The sequence below is a fragment of the Alternaria ventricosa genome, assembly GCF_023758065.1.
Source record: "Alternaria ventricosa strain BMP 2768 chromosome Unknown scaffold_24, whole genome shotgun sequence".
NCBI lineage: Eukaryota > Fungi > Ascomycota > Dothideomycetes > Pleosporales > Pleosporaceae > Alternaria > Alternaria ventricosa.
In genome coordinates, this window is record NW_026055704.1 from 282162 (window position 1) to 308179 (window position 26018).

Below are 26018 nucleotides of genomic sequence, written 5' to 3' on the forward strand. Positions count from 1 at the left end.
GTCTCGCTGTGTCTCGGCGCGTGGGAGGTGGGTAATTACAGGCCCCGCTATGACTATGGTTAAGGGGAACTGCTGAAACGGCCACGGAGGCTTCCTGGGGCACACCGGGGACTCCTTCGCTGCTCGCGCCAGAGGAAAGTGAGGGGACAACAGCACGGGGGCGCGCGCGGTGAGGGAGACGAGCGATGTTGATGCCGGGCTACTGTCGAGGTGCGGGCTCGGGCTTGTGTTGATACGCCCAGGGTCTGCATGCCCATAGCGCGCCTTCCTCCTCCCCGCCGCCAACGGCCGTGACGCAACCTGCCTGGTCAAAGCATGCTCTGCGCATCTTCCTTTATGGCGACCTCTTTGTCCCGCCTACTTGCATTGCTTCATGGCATTGTAGCAGTTGCAGCAAGATACCGCTGCATTGTGCCCAAGACAACTAACCAGGATCCCTGCATTAGTGGAGCGACAAAGACAATCACGCTTCTCTCCATGATCATCCATTCCAACGAAAACGGACGTATATTGGCTACGCCACGAACATAGAACCATAGTGAACCAAACTCCACGCCGCAGAGCCTCAAACAAAACGCCCCTGGCTGCCAGTAACAAACATGACATTGTCCCCGTTCCTTGTAACTCCATTCCATGCCGTCGTGTCATGATATTCGTACCCTAGTCGCCCCTCAGTCCTCCCAGCTCTTCTCCACCGTCTCGCGCACGCGCTTGGTGTACTCCTTGCGGTTCTCTTTGTACAGGTTCGATGCTTCGACATTGGCGGGAGACGAGGTGTTCGGGTCGTTCAACAGACTGGACCCTGTTAGCATGTGTCGCGCTGCAACCCACCAGCTCTACTCTGACGTACCTCTGAATACTGGTCAAGATGGCTGCCACGTCGTACGTGGGTGACCATCGGTTCTGCAGAATGTCCAGACACAGCTCGCCAGTCCCGTATACGTTGGGATGGAACATCTGGCTGATAAACTTGACGCCCGGCGGCTTGTTTGGGTATGCCTCCTCGAAATGCATTATAAGACGGAAGGTCCCGTCTTCGAACGGTGTGTCTGCTGGGCCGATGATAACTGCGTTCCTGTCTATGTGTCAGCAGTCAAGCTCAGACATATATTATTGCCGCTGCTGTGTGTCCGAAAGTCGAGAGTGACTGCGAGGCTTGGTGTCGCGTGCGGGGGAATGCGGTGAGCCGTACCAGGTCATGACATTATCCGCAACTGGAGAAGCAGAGACGCCAGCGGGAGGATCAGTTTGCATGCGCTGTTTTTGTCAGTACGGTATTCTCTATTAAATTGCGCAAACATCCAGAGCTTGCTGGTGCTGCTCTAGTGGCGTACCTTGAAGTCGCGCATCAAACGGCGGCGGGCTGCAGTAGACATGGTTGTGCGTAGTTGATGGACGGAGCTCGAGGTAGTTGAAGCGGAGTGGGAGGTTGAGGTAGAACAGACACGGTGGATATAGCTACAATCAAGGTTGGTGGTACTGAGTCGCAGACGTAACTGGCACCTTCCGCTGTCGGTCGTTCGGCTTGTGGAGGCAAACGCCACCTCACGTGTAGCTTGAAACTTGGCTTATCGCAGTTCCCCAATCGTGGTACTCACCCTTACGCCCCTCCTTGTCCCCGCCGCCTCGCACCAGAGTCACACAGCTTCACAGCACCACCCTCCATCCTTTCACACATGATCAACGCCGACGTCAATTCACACTGCACCGAGGTTACGTTTTCAGTTTTATTGTTGTACTGTGCTATACATAGCCAGATCACCCGTCGCCCATGTATGGCCTGTTCAAGATCGTCATCGCTATAACGCCTTTCCCTCATATGCCCCAAAACGCCATAAATGCAACTCATTCTGACCATGCTGTTTGCAGAACGCTTGACAATACACACCCTGCGTCGTAAAGTCATACGCCATGAGTCGCTAATAAAACTGGACATTAAAAGCATCGCTAGAAACAGACTGGAAAGATGGAATGTCGGCATCCGTAATAACACAAATTGATCGAAAGGGAAAAAAGTCATGGGTGCATGGGAAATCCGCCCTCACTGGCCAGCTGCTCCAGCAAGACCATGGTGGGATGCCTGAGCTGACTTCTCACGGCCCAAGTAGTCGACGATGGGGAAGCGGGCGCGACGCTCGAGCTCATCCAGAGGAATGTGCGAGCGGATGAAGCGGTTCTGGTCGTTGGCCGGTGGCTGGTAGTCCCACGACTCCTTGCGACCAATCTTCAGTGCACTGCAAGCAACCTGGCGCATGCGCTGGCTTCGGACGACGTCGTTGTGAATGGTCTTGAAGTCCCACTTCTCGCGCGCCTCCGCCTCGAACTTGGCGAGCATCTTCTGGTAATGAGGCTCTGTGGAAGTGGCAAGATCATGCAGCTCCTGCGGGTCTTCAACCAGGTTGTAGAGTTGCGGTCCGTCGGCAAGGGAGTAGGTGAACTTCCACTCATGACGACGGATCATGTAAGTCGGAGTAACGGTGCCTTCGCCCATGTACTCGCCGAACACCTCGTCCTTGCCTGGCTTGTCTGAGACAAGGTACTCGTGAAGGCTGACACCGTCTAGTGGCAGACGATCATCAACTTGTCCTCCGGCGAGGTCGACGAACGTGGGCAAGAGATCCATGGTGGACACGGACTCCTTGACCTTCTTGGGCGCGATATTGGGCCCGTTGATAATCATCGGTACTCGCGCGCTGTTCTCATACCAGCTCATCTTGTACCACAGGCTCCTCTCGCCAAGCATGTCGCCGTGGTCTCCAGAAAAGACGATAATAGTGTCCTTGTCCAGCCTGCAGTTCTTGAGGAGACGGACGAGCTTGCCAACCTGGTCGTCGACGAAGCTGCAAGCAGCGAAGTAGGCACGGCGCGCGCGGATCTTGGCCTCGTCTGGAACGGGGTTGTCCCACAGGTCGATGGTCTTGAGCAGGCGCTGAGAGTGAGAGTCCTGGTTCTCTTGGGCGATCTCAACCTTGGGCAGGGGAATGTCGACGCCCTCGTATCGGTCCCAGTACTCTTGGATCATGGTGTAGGGGTCGTGTGGGTGGGTCAAAGAGATGGTCAAGGCGAATGGCCGACGGGTCTCGGGGTCAGACCGAACGTAGTCGTAGAGGTACTGTTGAGCCTAAAGGTATGTGTTAGAAGACTTCCTTATATCGCTGGAGTATATTGTACTACTGAGATTCCTTACCTTGTGCATGACATCTTCGTCGTAGTCGAGTTGGTTGGATCGCACACATGGTCCGGCTTGCATGACCGAGGCCATGTTGTGGTACCACTCTTGACGCTCCTCTGGCTTGTCCCAGTTGACGGACCATCCCAGGTCGCCAGGGTAGATGTCGGAAGTAAGTCGGTGCTCGAAGCCATGGAGCTGGTCCGGGCCGATGAAGTGCATCTTTCCTGCGAGCGCAGTCTCGTATCCTTCGCGGCGGAGGTAGTGGGCGTAGGTCGGGATCTCTGGACTCAGGATCGAGGCGTTGTCGTATCCTCCGATCTTGGATGGCAACTGACCGCTGCACATGGTGAACCTAGACGGTGCACACAAAGGTGAGTTGCAGTAAGCGCTCGCGAAGTTGACGCCGGTCCTAGCAAGCTCATCAAGATGAGGTGTCTTGATAACTGACTCTGGGTCATTGAACTTTAGCATGGGTGCGGCCATCTGATCGGCCATAATGTACAAGATGTTGGGACGCTTTCCGTCTCCCGAAGTGCGAGCCTGAGTCGCATAGCTGTCCGATTGTTGACGAAGAGTCTGAGCAGTAATGAAATCGCTTCCGCCTTGCTGAGCATCTGAGAACCCGTTGCCGGAGAAGCCATCGCTACCGTTGACATGGCCGTTACCATTACCGTTCATGGCTGTAGAAGAGAAGGAAAAGTCGCCGCCAACGGGAGCCTGGGCCTCCTTGAGTGAGACACCGCCGTCCTGGCTGAAGGCTTGCTTGGTGGTGTGGACATAGGATGAGGGCGGCGACTCTGGGTCTAGCAAGAGACTGGGTGCCATACTGTAGTGGCAGTGGTTGTGGTGGTAGACTTGAAGCTTCGATGATATTGTAGGAAGAAGCAACTAATTCCTGAAAGTTGGTGAAGGCAGGAAACTTGGTGAGCAAACCGTGGTTGAGATGAGGGCAGCGGGACCTTTATAGATAGGGAAGATAAGAAGCGCGACGCCCCGGAAGTCGCGTCGGCCGCACGGTGTATGTGGGGAAGTGCGACCCTGACGCGCCTTACAAAAGGTTGGGTCGTGACTTCCAGCGGTCACGCAATCCTGCGCAATCCACGCTTCGAGTGACCAATCCCGCCCGAACTAGTCCCTTTTGGGCGATGGCGAAATCCCACCTCTACGAGCACACCGCCGTCTGACTTCAAAAGGCCCGACCAGCCGCAGTTCGATGTTCGATGCTGGAGGGATCATCATGGAGCGTTTCATCGAGCACGCGATCTTACCTTACGTCTTGGCTGGGGTATTCACCATCTAGCGAGCAGGGTTACATCAATCTAGAACAATATGATGTATCTTGTAATTCATAGTGATTGCTGCAAATGTTTCGACATGAAATTCTTTCAGTGATTTCGTCGTCGCCTCGCCATTTCTGCGTAACATGCAAGTTGTGTGCGCGGCCAGACTCTGGTAGCGCTCAGTCATCCTCCCGCCTTCCGCTGCAGGATTCAAGATTGCCACGCTGCATCACCCATAGGTAGCAAACCCGGCCAGATCAGGCCCTTTGCAATCATATCCGCACAGCCATGCAACAGAATACAGCATGTCTGCCCGTCGCTAGCGCATGTATTGCCAGTGTGATCGATCCCTTTCGAGGAGCAGCGACCACGGACGTCGAGATTGACAACGCCATGCATATGGTCCGTATGCAGGGTAGTCGATCAAGTCGGGACTACGTAACAGCCAAGCATTCAAGCCTGTACATCCGCTAGAATTTGAGCACATGAGGAATTGATGAAGTTTGGGTAGGAGTCGTGGAGGACTTGGCACGTCGCTTGGCACCGCAAACCTTACCTGTGTAGTGTGCAAGTTTAGTTGCTCATCTTCTACCTACTGACTGAACATCTTGACATTTCTGAACCAATACTGCATGCGATGGCTCAACTGCATGCTGCGCGTCCCCTTGCCACCGTTATCGCGAGCGCCACTCGGTCAACTCCTCGCGACCTCGCGACTCCTCGGGACGTCGCTCCTACGTGAACATGCATGGCACGCGAGCATTGAAGTCGTCCAGGCTCCACCGGTATACACTTTCGTGTTCGGATCATCTAGCGACCGGTGCGAGGCGGAGTGTCCGCATGTTCTTCCAGATCCCATCGTCATTGGCCTGCTGCGTCCGACTAGCCCGAACGAGAGATGTCTCGTCGCATTGGCGAATCAACACTATTTGATGCCAAGTGGCTGCAGGCTACTGATAGCGCGCTGCAGTCTCCAACGACACATGCATGCGGCTCTCCGAAGGCTCGCTGGCACTAGAGTCTTCGCAGGATTCACCGGACAGGCACGTGAACAGAATTGTTTTGTCGGCTCGACCCGTTTGTGGTCTGACTCCTTCGAAAGTCTCTCCGACCTGCACGCAGATTGATGTGTTGGCATCGGCCGCCGAGCAACTACTGTAATTGGACGTCGTATCAGTTCGGCCAGACTTGGAGCTGCCTCGTGGTACAGTCGTCGTTCGGTTAGAGAACTGCAGGGGCAAGGGGCCTTCGGAGCTTATCCATCGTGTCCACAACTCCAGATGCAGTTATCCCCACGCGATGGTCTTGATTCTCGACTCGAGGGCTAGATCGCGCGCTGTACATGCATGCTCGCTCCGCTCCACCACCACTGTAAGCAGCATACAAACAATTCTGGATTGAGTTTTGAATTGTTGGTATACCCACCCACACCTAAATGTCATGTTTACATCCCAAGTCCACTAAACTATCTAAGGTCGTCGGGCCCACAAAAAGTAGTTCACCACATTACAACCCAGCAGTGATATCACAACTATCCTGTCCTCCAACACCACGACTAGCACAAAACAACATCAGTCATTATGCCCGCCACTCCATTCTTCCCTGGAACTTTTCTCCCATCCCGGGCAAGAAATCCTCGCAATCTCGATAACAACCACCTCCCCCACTTGCGCTAACAACCACCCCTTTGTGCCCGCCTGGTACGAATCGATAATGAAATCTTGCAGGCCACAGTGCTGCGTCAGCCCGCCAACAGCATCTCCACATACGCTAATCGCCAGCATCCGCGACGCACGCACGACTTGCAGTCCCGTCCGTCAACGCACCGCCAATGTCCAGACATACCAGTCACGAGGACCCTCAAAACACCAAAACACCAAGGCAACCTAGCCAATCGCCGGCGCATCCGAAGACAAAGTCCGCGAGCTCAGTGTTCTTGGCATTTCCCGACCGACGCCCGATACTCTCGAATGACTCTTGATAACCAGGCGCCGGGTCGTCGCCCGAGCGTTGAGCGACGATCCGGTCGGTGAGAAAGCGACAAAGCGACGGCCCGGGACAACGACTCCGAGACGACCGACAACCGAAGTGCGCATAGTCGCCACTGAGCTTTGGGGTCCACATACGCTAGTGTAAGAGGAACTTCATGTTTTGGGAAGGTTTCGTGGAGGGGACTGATTGGTGGGTATGACGTCCAGCGCATACGTCGCGGGCCTTCCGAGTCGACTCGACTCGACTCGACTCGTGCTGCTGAGTCCTTGTTTGGCATGGTAATTCTCGCCGTAGTTGCTGATAATGAGAAAGCAGCCGGAGAGCTGCCTTGCTATTGACATGCTCGACGATATGGCTGCCATGACCCACCACGTGGCTATGAGACGCATCTCTCGCGATCAGCTGCTATGTTTTGCCCTTTTGATACGGCCAAACTAATGAGAACGTCAAGGGATTATGCTTCCCTTCCATCGTGAGTAGTTGTGCATCTTCGCTTTCTCGGTACAGGCTGCGCTCATGCGACTCATTTGCTAGTAGAACGGCTGAAAGTATACTCTATCACTCCCACTTGCGTAGTCTCCTCATGAACATAGACCCCTGCGATGACCTATCTACCAAGGTATCAATGCTCCGTACTCATCTTCATCCAGAGACTGGTGCAAGACTTCCACCTCCGCCCCTCCGCCTCCCCTCCGCCTCCCCCACCCACCCTGGTATGTACTTATCACAGCTCCATCAATGTCGCAAACCCAGATGCTAGCACCATGCCTGCAAAGACGGTAGCTTGAGAACTATAAGTATGACAAGATCGTGAGATCACATCGATCCAGCCTCATTCATTCTCCAACAAAGCATTTCTAATCAGCACGACTCCATGACCAGGACAGCAATCATGCCAACGTCAACACTCGACTCCCCGAATCGATGTGTCTGTCGTATCGACCTTGAAAACGAAAAGCGCCCTCTCTCTCTCGCATTGTCACGATGATATAGACAACAACAACAACAACAACAACATGGATACGTAGGCAAAGACGCTCGTCGATCACGATTATGAGTATAACATTATTATCATTTCGTTAAACGCAGCCCTTGGTACTTGGTGATGCGAAAACCAACTTCATACAGCGAAAGTCAATCAACGCATCGCTACCCCGGGGAAGACGTCCGGGAAGGGATAGCTTAGCTTAACAGAAAAAAAGATAAGCTTTAGACACGTTCTGGTAACCGCATGGAATCGGAGAGAGGATATGATGTGGATACGCGTACACGCTCCACCATGCTGGCGTGTGTGCCTTGCATTCCAGCCACTAGCTATCCGTAGCTGCGCTACCTCCTCGTTGCCTACCAAAAGACGTTCCACCTTCCCTACACTACACATTCCCAAAACCCTTCGAGTTCCTTATCGCCAGCCCCAACTTCCCCTCCAAAACCCGCCTATCCCCATAATCCGGCAGATACAGTTTCCCAAAACACGTGCTACTACTCGGCAAGCTCCCCGGGCTTCCCATGATCTTAACAATGTGGAACGTAATACTCTCGTAGCCCGTAACAGGCACGCGATCAGACGCCGTCACAAACTCAAGGAGGAGACGTAATTCTTCTTGGCTGTAATGCTCGACTACGTCCCAGAAAGCGCGGATGTTGGAGTGTGTGGGAGTGTAGCCGTCTTCGTATTTCGCGCAGCGTTTCAAGTCGGGGATGGAGATGTGCTGTGTGCCTTCGATGAGGTGGCGGAGGGAGTGTGGTGTGAAGAGTTGGAGGCTTTTTGGGTGGATGCAGGTGAGGAAGCCGTGCAGGAAGGGGATGAGGCCTGGGGCGACGGAACTGTATGTCAGGGCGCGGACATAGTCCTTCACATACTGTAGACGGTTTTCGTTGGTGACTAGACCGGGCTCTTCGATCGGCGCGTTTGATGTAGCGAGCGCAGGGAAGTTGTCGCCTAGGTTTTGGTCGATCGGCTGGCCGAAGGCTTCGTAGCTGAATACGTACTCGCGCATGAAGACGTCTGCGACGTCGCCGTCGCTCCAGGATAGGAGGGTGCGGAAACTTTCTGCTAGGCTGGGCCAGCCGTCGCTGATGTAGTCGATGGGGTCGTAGTCGGCTGGGCTTTCGACGCGCGGGTTGCCGGTGGTTTGGAGGTACTCGTAGAAGGCGAGGGGAAAGGTGATGGGTAGGGTGATGCCGTTGTAGACAGCAAGACTGAATAGTATACCGAGCATCTGGAACTTCCAGGGGGGTTCGAAGCTGCCTGGTTGGAACCATGTCATCCGCGTCTGTGGGTCGATCGTGAACATACCTAGCAAAGTTAGTCGAGTAGTTTGCAAGAGTATGATGTGGCTCACCATTCTCAGGCCTGAAAGCTTCACTCAGGACTACCCGGAAGAACTCATACGTCACGCCGCCATGATCCGCACCAACTTCTCCTTCGTTGTGGCCCATCTTGACCTTGAGCGGTTTCAGCAACATCCTCTTGTCTAGTCCCCACAGCTGATCGAGCGTGTCCTTCAAAGGCTCTTCGCGACTGACATCCAACACTAGATATTCACTCAGGGTAGTCTTCATTTTCCTCTTAATAATCCACCAATAAGGCTCTTTGAGGAACATCTGCAGCGACTTCTGCATTTGGTGGGTGCGCATAGTATGGTCGTACTGCTTCATCATTTCGGTGAAGTTGATGGTGCGGAAGTAGGCTACGAGATGCTGTGCGGAGAACAAGCATGGGTACTCGAAAACGTGTAGAGTATTGGGGTGATGCTCCCATGTGAGGTAGTTGATAGGCTCGTTTACTGTGTCAATGCGCTCATCGAGTATCGGCATTTCGAACATGTTGGAATGTAAGTGTAGAGATTGCCGCTTGGAATCTGTCAATATTAGCTTAGTTATAGTAGAAACATCCTATATGCTTACGAAGTTTGTCGAGGACCATCACGGCTGTACCAACGCTGCTCCATTTGTTGATTTCAGCCTTGCTGTCCCATTTCTTGACGATGGTGGTCCTCAGCCACTCCATAAAGGTAGCTGTCACAGTCCACCCTGGATCCCCATCGCGATCATGGCTCGAGTTCAGCCTCATCTTTGTCGCCATACCGACGCGCTCTACCACCTCCAGATGTTGTATGATCAAATCCACAAGCCCAACAGAAGGTGTATTTTGTTCCGACTCATCCCGGTTCGGTTCTGCGACGTCTAAACTGGCGAGAATATGTTCGAAACAAGTCCGCGTCCCGATAGCCCGAAGTAAACGATCGGCAAGACGCATTGCCGGTTCGTACTCCAACTCGTCGATGATGTCCATGTACGGATGCGCAAAGGCGTCGGTATTGGGAGTAGCAGTGGGCACCATGACACCCCAAGATCGAAGCTTCCGTATTTGTGCCCATGTGTGTGGCCATCCCAGCGGTACCAGTGATGTGAGTGCGTGTATGCATATCATGACAATATGAGCGGCTTCATGGGTGTCGAGATAGCGCGAGGCACCTTGATGACCACTGGATGACTGGTCGGAAGGACTGTTATTAGATGCACCCTTTCTTGATGGCCTCAGACGAGGACTCTTCTGAACGTCGAGTTCCGGTGGAGAGGCAAATAAAGCATCCAGAGCGAGCCATAGGCTATCGAAGATGAGGGCACCGTTGCGATGGTTCCAATCTCTAAAAGAGTTCGCTAAGCGTGATGAGTCGAGATGAGGTAAGGGTGAGTCTTTGAAGTCTTGGTTAGTATCATGGAATGATGCAAGTAGCTTTTCTGGGTCGCTCAGAGTATAGAACAGAGATCGGTTGACGAGGGGTTTCGTACGTCGCGTACGCCGCCGACGATCAAAGTCCACAACGTAATTGAAGTCTGTAGCGTGGCTCTTTCCATAGCGATGGACGTCCTCTTTCAGCTCATTCAGAATACTGCAATTCAATGTTGAGATAACGGGTACACCGGATGATGAATGTTCCTCAACAGGGGTGTTCTTCGTAGGTAGTTCGGTTGGTGCTGATGATGGCTTCGCGCGAGGCGCAGCAGCCGGGTATGTCCCACCGATAGTGAAGCTTTTCTTTCCTGTTTTGGAGATTGATAGCATTGCTGAATCGCATGCGCCATCCACGGAAGTAGGATGCGGTGCTGAAGGATGTCTTTGGGTCATGCCGTTCGAGGGATGGTAGGGTATCCTATGGACATGGTGCCCGTTGGCCAAGACCCCGGCGCCAGCGTTGTCTGGCTGCGAACTCTCACGCGCGGCGGCTGATGCTTGTGAATTATGACGAACGATACGCGAGTTTTCATTCAATTCTGAAGCGTTCGAGCCGTTTGTACCAAGCGTTGGCCCGGTATTTGACTCCGCATCATGCCCGTCTGGTCGGGAAGGCGGTATAGCGGAGGTTTGAGTAGAACGAGCGTCATGTGCAGGAGTATGCTCGAATTTGCGAAGCGAAGCAAGGACAGAAGCAGGTGTGGGTATTTGCGTGGTATAAGAGTATATCATAGTCAAGCTGTCGTACAAGTTCTGACTAAGAGCCTTTGGGTCTTTTCTAGCTTGCTGCCGTTGCTTGAGGGCATTGATCAAGTCGCCGTCCAGCTCTTGTTGACCACTATTTCCCACATGACGTTGCCTGCGCTGTCGTGCCAGCTGCCATACCGAAGGATAGACAATATAGTCCTCGGCGGAGTCATTCCTAGCATGCTGGGCGCGGCTATCCGTACTCTCGAACGAGTCAGGCGCGACCTTGAGCTCGTGGGGGCAAAGGCCGCGATTTGGGTTGTCTTGACCGGCAAGGTAATGGGCTAGGGCGGTGGCCGTGAGCAATGTAGGCGGACGATGTGGTCTGGACGCGATGCGCTTGCCGGATGAGAGGCACGTGGGGGTATCGCAGTAGGCACTCTTACAGCCATGTAGGATCTGGGATAGGTAGCTAGTCAACAGTCAGCATTCGATCCGTCAATGAGAGGGAGTGACGAGCGCACTGTCGGACAAGATGTTGGAAGCGGCGCTGTCTTTCTGTCTGTGAGCATTCCAGGACGCGGTTGGTGTCTTGTACGTCTATCACATCTTTCCTACGCGAGCGGTTCGAGACACGTGATGACCGTGTCGATGGTCCAGCCGCTGCAGAAGCCGATGAGGCCTGGTTGGTGGCATTGTACGGAGCATCGCGATGGTGCTCAGTCCCGTCTGACATGCTCATATCATCGATGGCGATGTTGTTGCAAGAGAGAGTGGCGGCTAAGGATGCGATCTGGTATTGTATGTGCGAGTGTCATGGTATCACATAGCCACTCGAGGTATGCTATAGAAGGCGATAGGGCTGAGGTAGTGGCCGAGGGGTGCTCTTGCCCTGCGGCTCTAATCCGCTGCAGGGATGGCAGGTGCCAGTGGCTTGGCACAACGCCTGCCGATTGATGTCATGCCTGTGCGCTTCAATATTCGCCCCAAGTCGGCCTTTTGCGCAATTCACCATCTTTGCCGTGCGCAGGACTGCTGATAAGACGCAGAATCCGTCTTCCGCGCCTTCTCAACTTTGTAATCACGCCCTGCTCGGCCTAGTCGACTTTTGCCCCTCGGCCAGTCATAAAGTCGTGAAATCGTCGGCGCTACCACATCCCACACTCAACCCCACCTACCGCCTATATTTCTATTCCTCCCTCCGAGTGCAACCACACCGTCAACCTCCCAAACACTCGCAAAGATGGCGTCGCAAGTTCCTTCCCAGGCTAACATCCAGTCTACGCATCCATTCACTTGCAACACATGCCAGGTCGCCTTCCGATCGAGCGAGTTGCAGCGGGCGCACATGCAGACCGACTGGCATCGCTACAACCTCAAGCGTCGCGTGGCCTCGCTCCCACCGCTATCCTCGGAGATCTTCACCGAGAAGGTTCTTGCGAACAAGGCCACCGCTGCCGCCACAGCCGCCAAGGCGTCGTTTGAGAAACTGTGCACCCCATGCCAGAAGACATACTTCAGCGAAAATGCCTACAACAACCACCTCAACAGCTCCAAGCACCGCATCAACATGGCCAAGTCGGGCAGAGGCGCGCAACTAGACGACGCCGCCTCGGTGACGGGCTCCATGGTCAGCTCTGCCTTTTCGCTGGGAGAGTCCATGGCCGAGTCGGAAGCCACCACCGTCAACGGTGACAAGGAAGTTGCAGATGTCGCCGAAGGTCTGCGAAACGCGAGCCTCGAAGGCGAGGACGCAGCTGAGAACGAGTCCGCCGCCGCCGAAGACGACAAGAGCTCTGTTGCCGCATCGACCAAGCCTGCCACCGATCCCCTCCTCGACTGCCTATTCTGCAACTACAAGTCGCCCAACTTCCAGCTCAACATCACCCACATGGGACGATACCACGGCATGTTCATACCCGAGAAGGAATTCCTCGCTCAACCCGAGGAGCTTATCAAGCATCTCCACGAGAAGGTCCACGCCTACCACGAGTGCCTCAAATGCCACAAGACTCTTCACACCGCCTCTGGCATTCAAACGCACATGCGCGACCGCGGCCACTGCATGATTGCCTTCGACTCGGATATTGAGTTGGTCGAGATTGGCGAGTTCTACGACTTCCGGAGCTCTTACCCCGACGCTGCCGACTTCGACGAGATGGCAGAGGAGGCTGAAGATTCAGACGATTCGTCATCTACAACAGGAGGCGGAATCAAGCTCGGTGCCAGGCGCGAGACGAAGACCACCACAGAGGATGACGCAGCCATGTCGAGCAACGCCGAGGAGGACGCAGGCTGGGAGACCGACAGCACTGTCTCGAGTGTACCGACCGATGAGATCACAGCCGTACCCATCGACCGCAGCCACCGCCACAAGTCACTCAACAAGTCGAAGCACCACAACCACGCCGACCCCCGCCCACACCGCGCTGCCGACGGCTTCCACTCCCACGCGCACCACACACCCCAAGCCGTCTACCACGACGAATACGAGCTTCACCTCCCCTCCGGCCGCACCGCAGGTCACCGCTCACTAAACAAGTACTACCGCCAAAACCTGCGCAACTACCCCGGCGTCGCCGAGCGCATGGAGGAAGCCCAACGCGCCCGCATACCCGGTGCCATCACCGCCGGCGACGAAGACGAAGAAGACCAGGACGGCGACGTCACCATGGACGGCGAGGAAGGCGAGGAGGGCAGCCAACTCCAAGTCCGCGGTCGCGGCCACGACAAGGACCGCCAGCTCCTGTCTCGCGCCAACGGCGGGCGGGGTATGGTCGGTGTCACCGACGCCAAGAAGAAGGAGATCCAAGCTGTCGAGAAGCGCGATAGGAGGAAGGAGCAGGCTGCTCGCAGTCGCTACCAGGCTAATGTTGAGAAGGCGCAGAACTCGCAGAAGCACTTCCGCGATCCCCTTCTGCAGTAGTTGGAAGAGACTCTCGTTTGTGGGCGGATTGGCGGTTGCTTTTGGGTTCTTCTTTTTCTTTTACGTACGTGTCTTTTTAACGAAACTTTTATGAGCATGGGGAGGCGTTTGCGAGGAGACAAAAGGCATTACACCTAGTGACTAGAATGTCGCAGACTCTGTGATACACTTTGGAATATGAATTATATTACAGAAAAGATTGAGCTGTGTAGATGTTTGGTGATTTTATCGTGACCAGGTACTGCGTTTATGCTACGGATGTTGACACTGATACATCGACTTCATATCCTTGACATTATCCTACGTTTTCCTACTTCCCTACATCCACCAAATCACATTCAACCATCAACCATCAACCTTTCATCCCACATCCAACCATCAACTTTCCCCCAATAACCCCCTAACCAAACTACTTCCCACCCCCATCACCTCCCCCATCACCTCACCTACCCTCCCCCTCCCCCCTCAACCCCGCAGCATGCACCTGCCTCCTAATATCAAACAACGCATCATCAATCTCCCTCTCCTCCTCGCGCCCTAGAACCAGACTCGGAGTGCGGAAAAGATATTCCTTGAGGCTCTTGAGCTGGTTGATGATGCTGCGTGGGGTGAGGATGACGCGTTCGGCGAAAGAACGGGTAGGCGTATCGGTGCCTGTTGCTGAGTGCTGGGATTGAGGTTGGGATTGTTGGTGTGGGTGTGAAGGTTGCTGAGAAGGTGCGATTTCGGGTGCGGCGTCGACTTCTGTTTCGCCTTCGTCTCCGGCGTCAGACTCAACGCCTGGTTCCACCACACTCCCACCCCCCTCCATCTTCCCAGTCCCAGATCCAGCCGACCTCGGCCTCGGACTAACCTGCACATGACTCAATCTCTTACTCCCACTACTTCCCGGCGTCGATCTTCTCGCTTCACTGACATCCTGATCCGCATTCTGTCTCGCTCGTTTAGGCGCTGGCGTTTCCGTTTCATCCACAGAGATATCCTGCGTGTTTTCGACGTGAGAGAGGAGGGATTGGGAGCGGCGCAGGTTTTGCTTGCGGGTTGTTGATGCGGGGGCGGGGGTGGGGGGTTCAGTCGTGTTGGTGGAGGAGGAGGTGGTGGAGGTAGTGGTAGTGTGTGTAGATTTACGTTTCTTGCCTCGCGGGTTGGAAGGTGGGACTGGGGCAGCGACGGTGATGTTGTCGAGGATGTCGGTGTCGGAGGGGTGGGATGGTTCGGGCTCTGGTTGTGATACCGGGGCAGGAGCGGCAGCAGGGGCAGGCGCAGGACTTTCTTGCGTCTGTTTCTTGCCGTTCTTCTTGTTCTTTGCGGGTGTGCGTCTGGGTTTCTTTCCGCTTGGGGGTCGGGAGGGACTTCCCATGGAATGGCGGGACGAACTACGCAGGGAGTATGGTGTTCCTTTTGCGGAGCTGTTGTCGAAAGAGTCGCCTACTCGGCTTGTGCTGCTTGTGTTGGCTTGGGAGCTCTTGCGTGGAGACCGGCGGGCAGGGCCGCGGGTTGGTGTCTGGGACTCGTCTACTTCGGTGTCGCTACCAGCTTGGTCCTCCAACATTGATGACTGTGGATGTGATGCGGCATCGACGTAATCGGCATTAGAATCTGATTGTGCGGACTCTGTCGCTTCTGCAGGAGCATCATGTACCTGCATATCGGCGTCGATCTGCGCTGTGAGTTGCAGGTCTATGGTGGAGCTTGGTACGTCTGACATGATCGTGTCTGAAGGAAGTTCAGCGTCTATTTGTGTGTTGTCGTGGAGAGCAACAGCATCAAGCAGTGCTTCCTCATCGATTGTGGTTCCTTCATCAAAGGAAACCGAAACCGAGCTTTCTGGTTGACGGTACTCAAAGCTGGATCCTACTAGAACGTCAGGCTCGCTTTGCCTGTTGTTAGACCTGTCGTCCTTGCTGAACTGAGGCGGCGAAGAGTCCAAGTCATCGTTCGCAAACTGTATGCTCCGCACGGCCGTCGGCGTTGCAATGTCTGTGTCCTCGCTCACAATATGACGAGTGTTCTTGCGGGAATGTGGAGTTGGCGACGATCCAAGGTAGCCGTCCATAGGACCCATGGCTGCGAGAGCTTTTAGTGGAGTTGCCCGAGAGGCGGTATCTGGCAGATCATCTGCAGTCAACGCATCTGAGTGTATCTCCATCGGAGACGGTACATCCTCTGGCTGTGGTGAGACAGCACCCATCTTGGCAAAAATACCACTGCTGAGCCTTTGACGATCGATCATCTCTTTTTGGCGGTCGGTCAATACTTGCGATTCTTGCTGGAATGGATTTGACGGCGAGGAAACGATAGGCTCGAACTTGATCTGAGAGTCATCGTGGCGGAGACGAATCTTCGGGGTTTGTCGCGAGGGCACTCTCCTTGTGGCTGAGGTTGGTACGGCTGGAGATCGAGACTTGGATCTTCGCGACGCTTTAGAGATCTTGAAGGGCGAGGCCTTTACTCGCGGGCTCTTGAATGCACGTTTGACTTCGTCTGCGCTCGTATCGGAGTCGTAGAACGAGAGCTTGGTCTCCTGTTTTGATGTTAGTGACGTTTTGGAGGTACTGATTTATGCACTTACAGCATCGTCTTCCCGGACTTCCAGTGAGGGAAGAGAAAGCTCGACACTATTCCGTAATTGGCGCAGAGCCTGCTCAAGTCGAGTGGGGTATCGCAGGCTATCCTCTTTTCCAAAAGTGGCATTCCAGGTCGCAATAGAGATGTTGACGATGCTTCGGCGTCTGCTTAGGAAGCCTGCAGTCACCAACGCTTGTAGGTGAAGCAGCGTTTGGCTGTCCTTGCGCGGTAACCGCTCTACAGCTTTGTTGACTTCCTCCCACATGTTGATGACCTGGGAATGGTTAGTGACTGCTGCAGCTTTCGATAACGGTGAACGTACCTCATGATGCAAGCCCTTCAGTGGCTCTTCCTTGCTCTGCATCTTCTTCTCCGGATCTTCCACCCAAATCTGGATCGCATCTTGTATCTTGCGTAGATACCCAGCGAGATGAGACGTCGAGCAGTGTTGAACCGAGGTGCTCAGCGCAGAAAGAAAGCCTTTGGTAGGTTCTACATCGTCTTTATCAAGATTCCTGTAAGCGGCTGACCCTACGGAAGTGATGGCTCCGTAAAGATGGACATAAGGATCGATATCGTGGGACCTTGCAGCTGTGTTCGAAGGCCAGAGATTTTGCCGACCTTGATCCATCACTTTGCGGCTCATCTGCTTTGGTAGGTTGCGGAGAAGAATGCTGGCGTATGCCAGACAGGAAGCTTTGTCTTCGTCAGGTGTGCGCTTCAGGACTTGCTCAGAGACCTTTTCAATGACAGCGAGTGCAAGTGCACCTTCTCCTGCTTCTCGTCGGACGGTACCGACCAAAGTCGACAAAATCTGATGTCCGACGGGCTTGTCCAGCAAGTAGGCAGAACCAAGACTGAGGATTTCGACCACAATCTCGTACTCTTTGCCCAATGAGCGAGCGCTGCGGTCACCTGAAGGGGCTGTTTGGTCTTGCAACATGGTATCGAGCAAGGTCACGATCCGCGTCCAGAACTCTGATGCCACTGCACCCTTCAGCGAGCCATCCACCGTCGCGGCACAGTCCCGAAGAAGCTCCAACTTGCTCAACCGAGTGTTTTGGGCAGCAAAACAGGGCTCGATGATGACGTCCATTGCGCGAAGTCGAACAGGATCAGCTAGCTTTCCTTCTGACTGTGTGACGAGAAGATCAAGCAGGAAGAGGAGTGGGGACGATCGGGTGCCTTGGTGCCGCGATCGATGTGATGGTGTCGATGCGACTTCGATCTCGTTGTCGGCGTTGCGTGTGAGACATTTGTCTGCGAACTGAAAAGCGCCCATCTTCTGCACAACAGTTTCTATCAAAAAGCAGAACTTGGTTGCCCAAAGATCCTCCCTCTTCTGTTCTACCGCAATGTTGTCCGTGTGGCTGTCCCAGATCCGACGCAGCAGGTTGATGATATGTGCCATGGCATCTTTGGTTTCTGTGGACGCCATGATCTCCTTGCTGCTTGCTTCCACCAAAGAGTTGATGACTGCTGTCCACATCGTCTGAAACGGTTCGTCTTCGTGCTCTTTGCTTTCGGTCTTGAGTGCAGCCTCTAGAATATTCTCCACAAACTCTAGTACAAGAGCAATTGACTTCCGGACCCACTTAGGATCGACCAGAGGTAGCTCCCCTCGCTGGATCATGAAATTTGGCCGGAGATCTAGCGCCCGATTCTCGTTCCAAGGTTTCCGCGAGCCATCCAAGAGAGCAGACACGATTCGGCATGGTATGGCGTGCTGCGGAGCAGACTTTGCGATTATTGGACTCCAGAGGCCAGCTATGAAGTCAGTCCAATGCCCGTCAAATTGTTCAAAAGAGGCTGCTGGTCGAAACGCATAATACAGCATTGTGAAGTACGCGGATGAAACAGCATCGCGCTCGGCTTTCTTTACTGGGGTCTTCCGTTGCAGTGCATGTACTGAGATTTTAACGAACATCCCCGACCAGGCTTTGACTTTCTTTTCTTCGGGTAGGTTCATGAAGTTAACAGAGTATGCCAGGAAGGCAACGGCGACATTGGAGTATAATCGGACTTGGTCGTTGTCCGATGACAGGCACTTGTTAATAAGGACCAGCCAATCCTTCAAGCCTGCAAACGCGTCAAGTGAGTCTTTGAGGAGACCCGTGACAGCAGCCACGATCTGTGGAACCAAGACGGCGTAATCACCACCGAGCATACGATCCAGTTCAGCTGCGAAAACGCTAGCAATGGTGCCTCCGTCGCTCTTCACCCGGTTCAGAACAGACAAGACCGATTTGGCGACATGTCGGTCATGGCCAATGGTCTTCGCAGCCGTTACTGCAGTGTCCAGTGCGCTTTGGCCGATATCCTTCTGAACCGACACCAGAGCTTTGAGAGTATGCGTGAACCATCGTTCGGTGTGCCTGATCATAACGTCCGGGCGTTGCTGAAGCAGCTTCCTGTATATCCGGACCCTGTATGCCTGTACCGCGTGGCCCGATGTTCGCTCGTGGATGGTGTCTAGTGCCTCGAGCACTCTCTCGACGCGTGTCGCAGTCATGGTCTTCGGCCGGAAACTCTGCTGCATCAGGACAGCCAGGTGTGTGTTGACGGTGGTCTTGGGCATGGAGCTATCGGAAGCTACGCGAATGATGCGGTCTATGATGAAGAAGCAGAAGTCTTCGTCCATGGCTGATATCAAGTCGGTGATGCGGAAGAGGGCCATGAGCAGCTTCATCGCCTGTCCAATGAGCTGTGAGTCCAGCCCTGTCCCACCTAAACCTGGCGCCGTTATGTCGCGTCGTATGAATTGGGTCAACAGAGACATCTTCTGCTTCAGCGCCTGGGGGTCGGGTATCTTATCGTATGCCTGCATCGTCCTCTGCAAAGAACCGTAGGCATCTAACCGAGTTCCGCGCTCGGAAGAAGCGAGCAGCTTCACTATCGCGTCCAGCATCTCGGCGAATGACTTGTAGTTGAGCGGGTTGGCAGCGTCTTCTGCGGGAGGTGTTTGCGTGCCGTCGGAGGGCTTCAGTATCGATTTGAGCGGCTTCGTGAGACGATTCTGGGGAAGGGGCTTCAGCGGTGAGCTACGCGTGGGTGTCCAGGACTGCGCGACTGCCTTGTTGGTGGGTGTGTCGCATAGCTGCAGCTCGAAGTTAACTCTCTTCCGTGCGCTGGCTGAACTCGAGGGGATGTCAATGTCGGACGACGGCGATTGCTCTGGCGTGTTGGGCACTCTCTTCGCTGCTCGGAGCCTGGGCGGGATTGGCTTCTCGCCAAAGGGGTCTTGGAGGAATTGCACCGTCTCGTCGGCGGCTGTGTCTTCTTGGTCTTTGGGTGGAGTCGGAGGGCGCACGGAGAGAGATTCGAATTTGGACGACACCATGGCTATGCTGGGAACCGCTAGCAAGAAAAGAGAATAAAAGCACGAGAAGACACTGGCATCGCTCTGGTATGCGTGAGTGAATGTGCAGAGCGTGTGGAGGTGATCGACTACCCCGGTCTACAAGTCAAAGGTTGGTGTTGGCGACGCGTCTAGCGCGACGCTCCTCGTGCGCGTAAAGTGCTAACCTTAACCGCCATTCACTGGACGACGGGCACTCGAGCCAGCGCCCGCCCCCTGCGTCCGAAACATGTTTTGTTGTGCCAGTCTGATGTGCAGAAGTCCTTCAGCGCATATTATCGTTCTTCTCGTTATAGTAGGATACATTAAAAGATCCGCGCATTCTAGAACTGGATGCTACTCTTATAGCATGATGCTGCAACAGTATGTAAGAGCATCACACCAGATGGAATAATAGTTGTTCTAAAAACGATAAACGATCAAGGCATTCGTGAATAGAATATGGCTCCCTGCTTCATGGCACCTGTTGTGGTTCGTTGCTTGTTGATGCGGACCCTGGAATGCGACAGTCGATGCAGGTCCCACAATAGTGGGGCTTTCCGAGCGCGAGCTTCCACCCTGAGTGACGTGATGCGCTCTGATCGTGTCCTGCAACGCAACCGCCATGTTGTCGCAAAGAACGGGGAGAGGTCAGTTCTTTCACAGGAGTATTATCTTATGTGACTCGTTACTAACAGTGTCACAGCAAAGCTCGACGACGTCTCCAGAATCCTTTCCGAACTGAAAGCCGATCTGGACGCGAAGAAGCTGTCTACTGAGCGTATGTCTCCTACAATATACACGCATACGTTGCGCTGACTGATCGGCTAGAAAAGCAACAGCTACTCGAACAGCTTAAAGTCTACGGCCGATCAGTCGAGAACTCCGATCCTATATTCACAGAAGATGTACGCTACACTTTGCGCAGAGCGATGGGAACGGCATAGTGACCGTTATAGGGCCTTCGGACACTAGGACGCCATGCATTTGACGGAGAGACCACTGTTGCGTCACAAGAGGCTCTACGGTGTATAGCCAACGCCCTTCTCCTCCAACCCAAGACGCGCCAGATACTCGTCGATCTAGGCCATGGCCCACACGCAGCGGAGAAGCTGAAGGTAGGCAGGCATCAGCGACGATTAGACATAGGGCTATACTGATGTTTGAGCAGAGCGACAGCATCGACAACGAGTTCCTCGCCTCCCGCATCCTCTTCCTCACAACCTACGACACAACCCTCGACTACGCTTCACTCGTCCGCTCCAACTCCCTAGCCTCCAGCATCAACGCGGCCATAACGCGCCATGCTGCGCGATACTCCAAGTCCGCCCCCTCAGGTACAAAAGGACACAACCAACCCATGGAACTCATGGCGCTCGCCGAAACCCTCAAGCTCGTCTTCAACATAATCCACTTCCACACCGACCTCAGCCCCCACTTCACCCCCTCCATACCCAGCGTCTTCAAGATCCTCGTCCGGCGCGGCGTCACCGAACCACCCCTAACAGTGCCAGCCCGCGAGTTAGTAAACGTGCTCCTGCACCTCGACCTAGAGTGCGAAGAAGGCAAAAAGGCTGTGTTCCCGTCTTTCGAACCGAGAACAAACGCAAGACACCTAATCTGCATCCTGTCCCGCGCCCTAATCGCCTACCCACCCAAAGAACTCGATGATGCTGTTGCTCCCGTTCTAACGCTCATCCGCCGTATCTACGAATTCGCACCCGAAGACGTGAAGAAGACCATGGAGGAGATGCTCCTTCCCACAACCGAGGAGCGCGATAAACCGCTCGGGAAATCAAACACCCTATCCTCACGGCTCCTCAATCTCTCCACGTCAGCAATGACACCCGCGCTCCGCGGCTCAATCTCCTCTCTATTATTCGAACTCTCGCATAAAGACCCAGCAACATTCGTGCATAACGTGGGATACGGGTATGCGTCTGGTTTCCTCATGTCGAACAATATTAGCATGCCAGAAGATTTGGTGAAAGCGAATGCGCCGGCGGGTGACGTGGATGGGGGTATTCCTGTGAACCCTATTACGGGGCAGAGGTTGGATAAGGAGGAGGATGTGCAGATGGAGCCTATGACGCAAGAGGAGAAGGAGAGGGAGGCTGAGAGGTTGTTTGTGCTGTTCGAGAGGTTGAAAGCGACGGGTGTTATGGATGTGCAGAATCCGGTTGAGGAGGCGTATCGGTCGGGCAGGATTCAGGAGTTGCCGGATGATGAGTCGGATTAGATCTAGGCTGGGCTGTACACGGTCAGTGGAGCAGAGCATGTCAAGCATGCATAGATCTTTCCCTGATCCAAGGATGAATTACAAGTTTATGATATTGAAGAATAAATATAAAGGTCTCCGCCATACATCTGCCAAGTTAACCGGGTTCCTCCACTCTGCCTTTTTGCTGATATAATATGTCGAGATCACCCAAGTAAGATATGAAATATTGCTCCAACGCCGTGGAAATACTGCCATAGAACGGTAAGAAAAGTCAAGGGTATATCGCGAGCTGAATATGTGTCGACCGACGAAAGATGGTTTTTGGTACAATGAGCGCTTTTTGAGAAGCCGTTTAGAGATATATGTCGTAAATGTGCTGATGATATGTTGACGTTAACGTCGAGATCTCCGGATAGCGCGTCGCACGCATTGGTTGCTAGTTGTCGCTAGGTGGTGAGGCCGATTTCGAGTAGTTCGGATAGTTGCGATAACCGACATCATTCCGGTGATAACGGTCATCGGTACGACGAGGATACTTAGCGGGAATCTCAATGCTCGGCAAGAACCCCGTGCCGTTTTTGTTGCTATACTCGCTGATCCAGATTGGGCTCAGGACGCGCTTCAGTGTCGTGGCTATGAGATTTCCGAGGTAGGCATTGATGCGGCATACCGGGTAGGCGGCGAGCCAGAGCAGAAGAATGACACCGGCGCCCTTCTGCCAAGATGACATGCCTGAGACAGTCGCAAGAGGAGGTTCGGTATGGAGTTTGGTGATGCGGGAGGGGAGATCGCCGAGCCAGTCGAAAATGCCACATGTGTGCAAGAGGAAGGCGGAGCTGCAAGCGCCGGCAGTGTAGGCCGCGAGCTTCGTGTTGAGCTTGTACAGGACAGTGAAGATGAATAGCGTACCGACCATGGCTAAGAAGCTGCGGACGAGTAGTGTAACAAGTGCTGGTATCGCACTTAGGAAAGCGAAACCTTCGGCAATGTGCTCAGTCTGCGTCTCGAAAATGTCTAAGCGCTGCGCAATACTGTCGACTGTAGAAAGGGAGCGATCTGCGATATCGTTCGTTCGATTGATGGTATTCTGTGTGACGCCCATGTAGCCTGCCAGGACGGTATAGCTGTCGACTTGCGCCTCGTGATTGGATTGTATACTGATTTTGGCCAGATCATGGTACTGTTGGAGTTCGCCAGTGAACTGATTCGCCAGTTGTGAGCTTTCCAGCATCAACTCCTGCGAGAAACCCTGCATCCTTTCATGTATCCGGTCAATCTCGGTGCTCTGACTCTCGGCTAGAGCTGTGATGAGATCCGAGATTGACACCTCCATGAAAGTATGAAACTTATCATCGAGTGCGCCAACAGTGGCGACGGCCTTCTCCTGAACCGCCTGGATGTCTTCTTTGAGCTGCTGATGAGAGTCGCGAGCTTCTTCAGAGTACTGCCTCTGCTCACGGATCAAAGACTCGTACTCTTCGGTCGTCTTTTGCATGTTCGATGTCACATCACCCAGCACCTGGGTCAGGTTCTTGAATATCTCGAGGTGGTTTTCTCGCTCGATGACATCTCTGCTGGCCTGGCACATGACCACTGCGTTTTGGCGGGCGTTGCTGAATGATGTCCAGTATTGTGGTGTTGATTGAAGGCTCTTGAGGCATTGGGTGTATTGATATTCTTTGAAATCGGGGTAGCATTGCTTCTCGCTAGGAACTTCCGGCCGGGCGTGCCACCAGCTACCGCCTTTGCCGCAATGCCTGGATGCCGGAACGAGGATGTCGCAGTTTACCGGTGGTGTTGGGTTCACTGGCTGAGCACTGAGGAGTTCGCATACAGCTAGTTTAGCGGCGTACTCGGTTTTGACGTTGTCAAGGTACGCTTCCGGGCGAGATTTGGCGAAGTCCGGTGCGTGTTCCAATAGTTTGCACTCGTTCATCAGGTGAGAAGCAGCCATGCGAGTGCATGTCGGCGCGGTCTGCATCGACACCACGAAATCAACCGCTTGTGTTATCACTTTGTGGTTCCTGGATGTTGTGTACTGGAATAAGGAATCCACGTTGACTGTTGGAGCTGCATGTGCCGGCGGGGAGTGGTAATGAGAGGATACTGTAGGTAGGAGAAACAGCCCCAACGTGATCAGCTTCCCCATGCTAAGTCCATGTTGAAGTTCCATGTCAGCGATGCACTGAGGAGCAGTCAGGGTTATCGAAAGCACGGCACGGAAAGCTGGCGAGATAGAGCAGGAGCCAGGGAGTAGAAGAAAGTAGAAAAGCATAAGAAGGCGAGAGGTCAAGGATGGTAAGATCTCTGTTGGTAGCGACCATGTGGGTTCACAATATGGTAAGAGAGCGGAGAAGACGCAACGTTGAAGGGCCTGAAGCTTGACGCCTGCCGCGACAGGAAGGTGAGGCCAGATCTGTGGTAAGAGCACGCGCTGTTAGTCGACGATCAAGAGGCACATGCCTGGGTGAGAGGACGGTCAGTTGAAGGTATCAAGCGTCAGAATTTGACGCTGCATTGTGCAGCATGTTCCTCAGGGAGTGATGACGGCTGGAGTGTTGTGGTGTTGAGGGGTGCCCAGGTGTTCGTGGGGGAAGGTGCGACAGCCCATCCAATCAGAGACGTCGATGACGCGCTATCACGAGACCGGATGAGCTAGCAGCGAGTTGGAGATTCCGAAAACTCTCGCGATGATCGTTGCCGGCATCAAATCAACATGTTCGCCCCAGCACGACGGCGGTGCGCCCAAAGCTTCGCAAAGGCCTCGAGCCAGAGCAGCGACTCAATACCGACTTTCCTGTTGCCCGTATTTTCCAGGCCCGCGCCGACCAGGACCTTTACCTCGACGGCATCATGTCAATCCAAGATCGGGTCTTTACCGCTCTCAATACCCCAGGGAGTCACGTTTCAGGTGGTCGCGCCTTCCGCTAAGGCGAGAAGTGCGAGAGTGCAGGCCATGTCTACCGTACACATTAAGGGACCACTGGGCGAGCTTTCAATGGCTATCCCGCCATACGTCAATATCAACCAGGACCCGGCATTGGGCGGCCCGACGTTGACAATCGAAGACGCGAAAGATGCGAAACAAAAGGCAATGTGGGGTAAGAGCGCTGCAGTCACCATGGGCTGCGCAATTCGCTGACACAGTTCCAGGCACCACCCGCGCATACCTCCAGAACCACATCCTCGGCGTCAGCGAAGGACACAGTGCCATTCTCCGCTTCAACGGTGTCGGATACCGTGCCTCAGTCGAAGACTCCGCGACAACCGTAAAGTCCGAATTTCCCGGCCAGAAGTTCGTCAACTTGAAGGTCGGATACACACATCCAGTCGAACTGGCCATACCAAAGGGCGTTACCGCGAGCACACCGCAACCGACACGTTTGCTGTTAGAGGGGCCGGAGAAGGAGGTGGTCATGCAGTTCGCAGCCAAGATAAGGAGTTGGAGGGTACCGGAACCGTACAAGGGCAAGGGTATCTTTGTCAACGGAGAGACGATCAAGCTCAAGAACAAGAGAGTGGGTGGCAAGTGAGCGTGGGTCGTGGTTTGGTGGATGTATACTACATGTATCGGCTTTGTACCACGATGATTGGTCGGACCTGCATCATACCGAACGTAGCTGCGTTTGGTACCGAAGAAATACACAACACGCGTCCGAAATGCGCAGCGATTCAGGCATCCGATTATCGAATTCTTTCTTTCGGCTTTTCTGTGGATGCAGCGTCCGTGAGCGACATACGTTGCAACTTACAGTACCACACTTTGGTAATGCTGCTGCCTAAGGACAGCTGGCAGAGAGTTTGCTACCCAAAAGGAGAACGCGCTTGAAGAACTGCTTTATATCTACTGACCTTACCTCCTTGATTTAGATATCGGCATCCGCACGACTACTAGCGCCACACTATGGCAGCTTCGCAGCCTTCGACCTGCCATCTTCTACGCATCCCTCGGGAGCTTCGCGACGAGATCTATACTCACTACTTTGTAATTGACGACGGTTACCATCACCATGCCGAGACAAATACACTACGCTCTCCTGATAGCACGCCGATTGATCTCGCACTCTTACAAACTTGCAAGCAAGTCGCAGCG

General features: G+C 54.0%; 9 protein-coding genes across 9 annotated transcripts; 3 read left to right on the forward strand and 6 right to left on the reverse strand.

Annotated features, from left to right (window-relative positions):
* Positions 1–671: 671 nt before the first annotated feature.
* Positions 672–1376, reverse strand: UBC2 (Ubiquitin-conjugating enzyme E2 2; the record flags this gene model as incomplete). Its single annotated transcript, XM_049347700.1, has 4 exons — positions 672–795; positions 851–1075; positions 1193–1257; positions 1335–1376. 4 exons carry the CDS (start codon positions 1374–1376, stop codon positions 672–674), a joined length of 456 nt encoding a protein of 151 aa, XP_049195201.1.
* Positions 1377–2041: 665 nt separating this feature from the next.
* On the reverse strand, positions 2042–3997 carry J4E93_009812 (uncharacterized protein; the record flags this gene model as incomplete). Its single annotated transcript, XM_049347701.1, has 2 exons — positions 2042–3121; positions 3188–3997. The coding sequence occupies 2 exons, from the start codon at positions 3995–3997 to the stop codon at positions 2042–2044; spliced, it is 1890 nt and encodes a 629-aa protein (XP_049195202.1).
* Positions 3998–7817: 3820 nt separating this feature from the next.
* Positions 7818–9273, reverse strand: J4E93_009813 (uncharacterized protein; the record flags this gene model as incomplete). Its single annotated transcript, XM_049347702.1, has 2 exons — positions 7818–8743; positions 8790–9273. 2 exons carry the CDS (start codon positions 9271–9273, stop codon positions 7818–7820), a joined length of 1410 nt encoding a protein of 469 aa, XP_049195203.1.
* A 49-nt stretch (positions 9274–9322) lies between these two features.
* On the reverse strand, positions 9323–11615 carry J4E93_009814 (uncharacterized protein; the record flags this gene model as incomplete). Its single annotated transcript, XM_049347703.1, has 2 exons — positions 9323–11217; positions 11492–11615. The coding sequence occupies 2 exons, from the start codon at positions 11613–11615 to the stop codon at positions 9323–9325; spliced, it is 2019 nt and encodes a 672-aa protein (XP_049195204.1).
* A 501-nt stretch (positions 11616–12116) lies between these two features.
* On the forward strand, positions 12117–13799 carry J4E93_009815 (uncharacterized protein; the record flags this gene model as incomplete). The annotated part of the gene is made up of 1 exon (XM_049347704.1): positions 12117–13799. The coding sequence occupies one exon, from the start codon at positions 12117–12119 to the stop codon at positions 13797–13799; it is 1683 nt and encodes a 560-aa protein (XP_049195205.1).
* A 442-nt stretch (positions 13800–14241) lies between these two features.
* On the reverse strand, positions 14242–19707 carry J4E93_009816 (uncharacterized protein; the record flags this gene model as incomplete). Its single annotated transcript, XM_049347705.1, has 2 exons — positions 14242–16323; positions 16372–19707. 2 exons carry the CDS (start codon positions 19705–19707, stop codon positions 14242–14244), a joined length of 5418 nt encoding a protein of 1805 aa, XP_049195206.1.
* A 622-nt stretch (positions 19708–20329) lies between these two features.
* J4E93_009817 (uncharacterized protein) lies at positions 20330–21943 on the forward strand (the record flags this gene model as incomplete). Its single annotated transcript, XM_049347706.1, has 5 exons — positions 20330–20354; positions 20411–20485; positions 20536–20612; positions 20664–20822; positions 20876–21943. 5 exons carry the CDS (start codon positions 20330–20332, stop codon positions 21941–21943), a joined length of 1404 nt encoding a protein of 467 aa, XP_049195207.1.
* Positions 21944–22361: 418 nt separating this feature from the next.
* J4E93_009818 (uncharacterized protein) lies at positions 22362–23879 on the reverse strand (the record flags this gene model as incomplete). The annotated part of the gene is made up of 1 exon (XM_049347707.1): positions 22362–23879. The coding sequence occupies one exon, from the start codon at positions 23877–23879 to the stop codon at positions 22362–22364; it is 1518 nt and encodes a 505-aa protein (XP_049195208.1).
* Positions 23880–24923: 1044 nt separating this feature from the next.
* Positions 24924–25458, forward strand: J4E93_009819 (uncharacterized protein; the record flags this gene model as incomplete). Its single annotated transcript, XM_049347708.1, has 2 exons — positions 24924–25026; positions 25079–25458. The coding sequence occupies 2 exons, from the start codon at positions 24924–24926 to the stop codon at positions 25456–25458; spliced, it is 483 nt and encodes a 160-aa protein (XP_049195209.1).
* Between the last annotated feature and the right edge of the window lie 560 nt (positions 25459–26018).